The sequence below is a fragment of the Miscanthus floridulus genome, chromosome 14 (assembly GCF_019320115.1).
Source record: "Miscanthus floridulus cultivar M001 chromosome 14, ASM1932011v1, whole genome shotgun sequence".
In the NCBI taxonomy this organism is placed as follows: Eukaryota; Viridiplantae; Streptophyta; class Magnoliopsida; order Poales; family Poaceae; genus Miscanthus; species Miscanthus floridulus.
This window is the reverse complement of record NC_089593.1, coordinates 8620724-8629280: the sequence shown is the minus strand read 5'-3', so window position 1 is coordinate 8629280 and position 8557 is coordinate 8620724. Positions and strand designations below refer to the sequence as shown.

General features: G+C 48.1%; 1 protein-coding gene across 1 annotated transcript; it reads right to left on the bottom strand.

The window, feature by feature from the left end:
• Positions 1–7752: 7752 nt before the first annotated feature.
• LOC136502977 (uncharacterized mitochondrial protein AtMg00810-like) lies at positions 7753–8557 on the bottom strand. Its single transcript, XM_066498209.1, has 2 exons — positions 7874–8557; positions 7753–7761 (listed from the first exon to the last, which is right to left on the bottom strand). Exons 1-2 carry the CDS (start codon positions 8555–8557, stop codon positions 7753–7755), a joined length of 693 nt encoding a protein of 230 aa, XP_066354306.1.

Here is an 8557-nt window from a genome sequence, read left to right as displayed (position 1 = left end):
CCTCAGTCCATGGTGTCGGACCGGGACTCCGTGTTCACCTCGACGTTCTGGCGGGAGCTGATGCGACTCACTGGGCCCAAGCTGCACATGACGTCCGCCTTCCACCCGCAGTTCGATGGCCAAACGGAGGCGGCCAACAAAGTCATCGTCATGTACCTCCGGTGTCTCACTGGGGATCGGCCACGGCAGTGGCTGCGATGGCTGCCATGGGCGGAGTACGTCTACAACACGGCGTATCAATCGTCGCTCAAGGACACTCCATTCAAGGTGGTCTACGGTAGAGACCCCCCCTCCATCCGCTCTTATGAGCCTGGAGAGACCCGGGTGGCGGCAGTGGCCAAGACAATGGCTGCACGCGAGGAGCTCCTAGCGGATGTCCGCTATCGCCTGGAACAAGCACAGGCTGTCCAGAAGAAGTTCTACGACCGCCTGCATCGACCGGTCTCCTATGCCGTGGGTGACTGGGTGCTGCTACGCCTTCGCCAACGGGCAGCTTCCTCTCTTCCCCAGGCGCCCAAGGGCAAGCTGAAGCCGCGCTTCGTCGGGCCTTACCAAGTCACCGAGTGCATCAACCAGGTGGCTGTTCATCTAGCGCTGCCCCCGCGCGCCAAGCTGCACGATGTCTTCCACGTCGGCCTTCTCAAGAAGTTCGTCGGCGCACCACCAGCTACGCCACCTCCCCTCCCACCCATTCATCATGGGGCGGTGACTCCAGAACCGGAGCAGGCTGTTCGGTACCGGCTGGCAAAGGGTGTTCGGCAGGTGCTCATCCGCTGGAAAGGGCAGTCCACTGCTGGTGCGACCTGGGAGGATGTTGCCGACTTCAGCGACAAATTTCCCCAGTTTCAGCTTGAGGACGAGCTGAACGTCGAGGGGGGGGGGGAGAGAGATGTCATGTACGGGCGCACCTATAGGCGCCGTCATGACATCAGGAGGGTTGCGGAGCGCGCGGCCAAGGCAGGTGCCACCGTCAGTGGCTAAGCTTAGAAAGATAGGATCTAGTTTCCTTTTGCATGCCTTAATTATAGGAGAGTTGGTTGGGCCATTGGCCATATATGGAGTGTAACAGACTTGGAGAGAATTAAGCAAGATCATTTACCCTAAAGCTGCTCCTCTCTCCCAAACCCTCTCAAGCCGCCGGTGAGATCTTCTCACGGTGAAGGCCTGGAGCGCGACTACGAGTTACGTAGCCGCGGTCCGGCGACATTGGGCGTTGAGGCGCTTGACATGCATACACAAACAGAATGATGGAACAGAAACATATTTCACTTTCATAAAAAATGATATTGCATTGGTCAAAGTTGGTGTTGAACCACAGCAGTTGGACAGTAGTACATATCTGACACCACACACAATAAAAAAAACACAAGCCCGTGCAGGCAGGCGTGCAGCTAATTGAGAACGGTACGCCTTGTCTGGGACTGTTCAGTTATCACGAGCTGTACTACTATATTTACAGATTAGTCAGCTGACGCGTGACTGTTACACCGTAAATCATTTACTAAAACATGTCATGAGCATCATGTTTATGTGTTAATGCATGTAATAAAGTGTGTAGATCAATTTCCGTAACTCAAAACGATCAACAAAAATGTGAAATGAAAGTTGATTCAATAGTCATGCTATATCACTTGGGGTTTAAAACCAATTTTTATTAAGCAAAAATGCTATAGAACATATGTGGTACTTAAATAAAGTTTGAAGTACAAACTTTGTAGATGACAATGAAATACTTGCGGTCGAAAAATGATATTACTAGCGAATATTTCCACTAGCTTAGAAATCGCAAATGGAAATCAAATTCAGCTAAAAAATTTAGAAATTTTCAAGTCTGCCAACAGTTAGACACTGCTATGTTTAGCAATTTATTGTGAGAGATTGGGTTAAGGAGTGGTGTAGTGTTATAGCTCGATTTGGTAGTCTCATGTGCCATCTTGAGCATGGTGAAGACGGTTTAGGTTTAGAAGCAATCGTTTGGTCGTGTTGAACGCTTTAAAATTCGTGCGTGTCACTGTCTCGGGTTGGTTGGCGCCGGGTGCGCTGTCACTGCGCGGCCTTCTCACGCCGCGCACATGGCCGCGTCCCGCGCTTGGCCGGTCGAGCCGCTGGCCCCGCGCCCTGCTGCTCTGCCTCACGCTGCCGTCTTGGGTGCCGCCGTGGCCGCCCTATGCTGTCGTCGCGTCTGCACTGCCGACGCTCCTCGTGTCGCGACGCTCCTCGCGTCGCGACGCTACCGCTGCCGTCACATCGTCGTCGTGTCCACGTCTGTCCGCTGCAGCTCTGCGTTGTTGCCGGCCCTGTGTGTGTAGCCTCTACCACGCGCACGTGGGCGAGCTGCCGTCGCCATGCCATTTATGGCACTGAGGCGCGCGAGCCACGCCGATCGGACGCGCGCGCACGTTGTCCGTAGCGCCGGCGCGTGCAGTGGCGGACCCAGTGGGTAGCATAGGTAGGCCGAGGACTACCCACAAATTTGGCCCAAAATTCTATTACTACTCTTCAGAAACTGGCCCACGGTCACTCTCGTCTCAGCCTAGGCTGAAGACACCGCAAATCCACGAGCTCTTCAAAAAAATAACGCGCCCAAGAGGGATCAAACCGGAGACCTGGTGCCTCGGGCTGCAGCGCGCTTACCAGTCCAGCTATGAAAGTTTATTGGATAGGCAATACCCGCAACCCTATTTAATAAGGAAAAACAGGGAAAAATACCCCTTAATTAATCACTCCTTGGTATGCTAAATCATATCCTAAACGACTTTCTTTACTAGTATGGAGGGAGTATTTATGTAAGTTTCGAATATTTTAAATGTATTATCGTAATTTGGTTAATTTATAGCTATGTTTGCCGAACTTTTTGTTTGGATTTTATAGTATTACACATGAATTTTTTTTACCAGGACTACCCTGGTCTCAGATCCTGGGTCCGCCAGCGCGTGGGCCTCCCGAGCTCGCCGCTCGCGTCCCGCCAAGGCATGGACGAGCCGAGCCCACTGCTACGCTCCATTTCCCTCTTTCTCTCTTCTCTCTCTGCTTTCTGCCGCCATCGTGTTGCGTCACGGTGAGCCAGAGAGCGAGTACCTCTCATCAATTCCTCGTGCTCGTGTCCCTGCCTTCACGTCCCCTCTCCAGCCGACCCCACCCCGCCTTGATTGTGGCTCGACCGAGCTCCAATTTTGGAGCTTTGCCCGCCACCGTGCTGTTAAGGCCCGTCACCGCCCGCGTCATGGCCAGACTCCACTTCACCCCGCGTCAATTCCTCTGCACCACTAGCTCGCCTTGGCTCCCTCTTCGTCATGCGCACACTAGTCGCAGCTCTAATGCCGCCTCCTCACCGCTGACGTGTCCGTGCCTTTGCGGTCCGCCGTTCACCTCGCAGTGTGCACGTGGCCAGCCTCGCTCGGGTCGTCTCCGGCCGAGCCAGCTTCTCGGTAAGGTCACTGGTGAGTTGTCGTTGCTCACCCGCTACCCCTACCGCCTTATTGTTGCTGCGGCTCACCTGAACGTCGTCGCCATTACCGCAGGGTGCTCGCCGGTGTGGAGAGGTCCTTCTACGGCATCCCGGCTCGTGTAACCGCCGCCTATCGTCTTGCGTCGAACCCTAGGTGAGCGTCGGCCTCGTAGATAGGTCAGCATGGGTCCCATGTGGCCGACGTAAGCGCCAATGCCACCGCTCGCCGCGTCGGCGCGCGTGGGGATTCTCGAAGTCCTTGCCGATGTAAAGAGGAGAAAGTTCCGAGGGTTTCGTTGTAAAGTCGCTGTTTGTAGAAATAGTACGTGTAGTGTTCGCACTATTGTTTGGTAACGTGAGGGCATTTTTGCAAGAATGCCAGCGCGCGCGGGCTTCCTCGCCGCGGGCCGCCTCATGCTGCAGGCCAGCCTCGCATGGGTCGTGCCTGTGGGCCACCATGCGCTCGCGCGCGCGTGCTGCGTCGCGTGTGGGCCGCGTTGGGACGAAATCAGTTTACCTTTTTCGTGGAGAATAGAAATAGCTTTTCATTTGTATTTCTGAGTTGATCTTTGGTAAATCATATAAAACCATGTAGGTATCCAAAAATTACGAAACTAATTTTGTTAAGTTCCTAAAATTGTGCTCTATCTGTTAGTGTATTTAGTTTATATATATACTTGTCGATATTAGGAGCTATTAAATCATTTGAGAGTGCTTAATATTATTAAGTTAATTATTGTAGGAATTTTTGTGGTAGATTGGTGATAGCAAAAACCCTGAAATTTTTATAGCAACATCGTGGTATTATTATGTGTTCACTATAATTTTTGTAGCTTTAGAATAAACTAAATATAAGGGTAGTTAAATGTTCTTTGTTTCAAATATACATTAAATTATTAGTAGAAATAAAGATATATCCTTCAATTGTAAAGCTAGGTGTTTGTTAGTTGAACCCAACACTTTGCTTGGTAATGATGATAGTTAGCTTACTGACTTAGTCATTAGAGCTAGCTTAGTGGCTTAGTAGATGTATTCTTTTTTTTTAGAATTGATGTTGACAAAATACTAAGTGTTGCATTATCATCGCATGCATATAGAGAACGAGTTGGCGGAGATTGTGACCATCGAAGATCACAAGTTTGAGGAGGTAATCGAGGAGTACGAGGAGGAGGTTCTCATACAGGAGCAAGCTCCAGAGCCATCAGTGACTGACTTTGCTGACACCGCACCTGCCCAAAGCAAGCCCCGGTGCATAACCCTTATTTTGAATGATCACTGGATATATATATATGTGATGTGCATTTACGTTACAGGATTTATATTGAAACTACATGCATAAATACCTACCTATGAGTCCTAGTAGCATAAGTCGAGTAGCTGCTATGTTTAGGCTATCGGTAGCGTGAGTAACCTGCCGTTACTCACAATAGGTGATTATTATTATCACTCTCATGATAAAATGGTGAAAATAAATAGAGACCGAGCAGAGATATGGTACGGGTATTGGTGGGTGTAAGAGGTTATGTCCCACGGCCAACGGGACATAGCTTGGTTACACTGTTTTCCCTGTCCGTGTCGGTTAAGGACCAGCCATTATATTGGATTCTAGTTAGGTCACAAACTTATTATTCTGAGCACATACTTGCTTATAGGAGCGGGAAGACTCGTTGCTCTCTTGTCGTGGATTCCGGCTCTTTCTGGACCGACTGATTGGAGGCGGTGATGGTGGAGGTCTAAGCACCACACTGAGTCCGGGACTCAGGTGTGGGGGCTTGGAGTCCAAGTTTGGATGGGGACCTGGACCCCTTGACAGGAGAGTGGTGGGTTGATCCTGCTTGTCCCTGGGGTATAAGTGGGGCGTGTGTTTCGGGGTACCTAGCTGGGCTACATTGATTCACGAATCGCCGTGTAATACGGTACGACTTGTCTACGATCTAGCACCGTAGTAAGAACTGGAAGATGAAAGATGATAAAATGGATCTGATTGCTCAACTCTTGCTTGAAAGTAGAACATGTGCTTACATAGAATGGTTATCTAATAAACTAATCATGACTGCTAATAAAACACATACATAAGGATTTACTACTAGTATTGCTTTTCGCAAAAAGGAAACTCAGCAAACCATAAAGCTTATCATATCCTTTGGAGTCAGGAAATTATTCCCACTAGTCGGGTAAGTCTTGCGAGTACATTGTATGCTCTGAGTTTATTTACCCCTGTTGTAGGTGCAGCTTGAGTAATGACTGTTGTGTGGAGGATTCTTCTCGTGGGCACAAACGGATCATTGTATCTTATCGTTAGATGTTTATTTTAATTCCGTTGTTTAAATTCCGCACTCTGAACTTGGTATTGTAATAATGTATTTCTGAGAACTCTTATTGTATGAAATGGACTAAGTATTGTAAACTCGTTCTCATTATTGGATCATGGAGAAAAAACATGGATTATTCGAGTTCTCCCTTGGGGTGTGCTCGACGGAACCGTCCGATGTAGCCAGCTTTCGGGGTGCTTAGTGTCTTGTGGAAGACGAGCGCCTCCGAAAGTGTGCTATTTCGGACGGCTCTGCCACGGTGACGAGTACACATTGCTTTTCTCTATGGATCTATGGACTACGTTTATCTTACAATATAATAATCAATAATGGTGACAAAACTTGATTCAAACAAAGTCCATGACATCACTAAATCATAATGATACAATAATAGCAAACTTCCGGATGATATTATGATTGAGTAACCTTCTCTGTACAGGTTTGGGCTTTTACGTCTTGATGACACAGCACAGGCGCCACCCTCTAAAAAAATAGCAAAGCATGACATCATAACTTTAACTAAGAAACATGTCACAGTATCATAACCAAGGTGACATTTTTTTAGACCAAAGGCTTTGGCCATGCTTTTATAGAAAGCTTAACCAAGGTGACATTGTCTAGTCTTTTTTGGAAAAAGAAAAAGAACACTAAAGCCTGCCTCTCAGCTCAATTCCTGCATTGCTCCAAGGATCATCTAAGAAGCGCGTCCACCACTCTCCTTACCTTGTCCTGGATGTAGCACAGATCAATTAGATTTAGCAATGATTGCACTGATAGAGTGCAACACAACATAAATGTTATTATATATGTGTGCCTCTAACAAGAGAGAGAGAGAGAGAGAGAGAGAGAGAGAGAGAGAGAGAGAGAGAGAGAGAGAGAGAGAGGAATGAGAGAGATATGAACATACACCAAAGAGAGAAAGAAAATATGAAACAATTAAATAAATAATCAAAATCTTATGCCACCAAACCATTCATTGTAGATCTGTGGTCTGCAAATTTCTTATCACATGGCAAGAGTTAAAATAGCAAGGTATTTGTAGCGTTCATTTCTGTTCACTGATAGTGCCTCCCAATTTTCAACAGGAAATGCACAGTTTGACTTGATGCGGGCTCCAAAACTAAACCTCTAGCCCTCATAATTACTCTTGTAGTAGACTTTTAACAAGATCACAGTCATAGGAAAATAGTCTCAAATACAAATACATTGTGTCATATCTTTTCTTGTAGCAAGGCAAGGGCGTGTTTGGTTCTAGGCCTTAGTGTACCAAGACAAAATTTGGTCGTCCCTCGTCCCCAAGAAATTTTGGGCACTATTTGGTTGGAGGCCAAACTTTTTTCCCCAAGAAAATTTTGGCTGGCCAAAACATTTCAAAAGCACAAGCGCAACCCAAATGCTCACCCAATTTTGGCCGACCCAAAATGTTAGCTTATTAGTCATGTATCAAGAAGAATTCAACTCAGCACAACTTAAAAGAAAGGAACATATGGTGTATAAGACTAATACCTAAAGCTTGCGTGATTTGGGCTTGAGAAGGATCGTTTGAATCATCTTGGGCTTTAATATGTGTCCTTTGGCACTCCACGGCTTTGATCAGGATTGACCTCTCTCTACGAAGAGCAACCATTTCGTCGCTCAATGCTTCCAATCTCAGTTTCACCCAACCATAGAAAAAAGCTGAGGTGCCAAGTGTAAAAGACGAGAATGCTCAAGTTTATCATTGACAGTGTGTATAGGTACATATACATGATGCCGATCACTGCTAGCCTAGCGATGCTAACTACTTCCTACATGTAAGGATCAGCTAGAGAATAGGACGCAAGCACTAGCAGTTTGACTGACTAACTGAAGCAGCTGATCCTACTGCTATCTAACTGACGCCTGTAGAATCGTTTGCTGACCCCCCCCCCCCCCACACAGTTGTAGCTTCGGTTGATTGAATGCATAAACTATCTCTGAATTCATTGAACAATGGCGTCGGCAGTCCCTTGGTCATGATGTCTGCAAATTGATGCCATGTAGGTATTTGCAGCACTTTGAACTGTCCCAGGGCAACCTTCTCCCGCACAAAATGTATGTCAAGTTCCACATGCTTGGTCCGTCGATGATGCACCGGATTTTCAGATAGGTACACTACAGATACATTGTCACAATAAATCATCGTTGCCTTGTCGATGACCACATGAAGTTCTTGAAGAAGATTTCGCAGCCAGCAGCACTCCGCGGCGGCATTGGCTACCGCTCGGTACTCGGTCTCGGCACTTGACCGTGACACCGTAGTCTGGCGCTTGGACGACCATGACACAAGTGAGTCACCAAGAAAGATGCAGTATCCGAACATCGATCGTCGCGTGTCCGGGCAACCGGCCCAGTCGGCGTCGGAGTAGACCTTGAGTGCAATCGATGGTGTAGCCGAGATCTTGATGCCGTGGTGGAAGGTGCTGTCGGACGCGAGCTCGCCATCGGTGGTAGACAGCTTCGGCTTGGCTTCGACGGGAGTCGATGCAGGTCTACAGTTTGCCATGCCTGCTCTTTCCAAGATGTCCTCGGTGTACTGGGCCTGGTTGAGGTAGAATCCCATCGCATCGCGGCGCACCTGGACTCTGAGGAAGAAGTGGAGCTCACCAAGGTCCTTGAGCGCAAAAGCTTGGCGCAACTGGTCGATGACGTGACGTAGAACGGTGGTCGTTGAGGCTGTGAGAATAATGTCATCGACGTACACAATGAGATACACCACTTGGTCGCCATGCTTGTAGATGAACAAGGAGCTGTCTGCGCCGGACGCGATGAAGCCCAT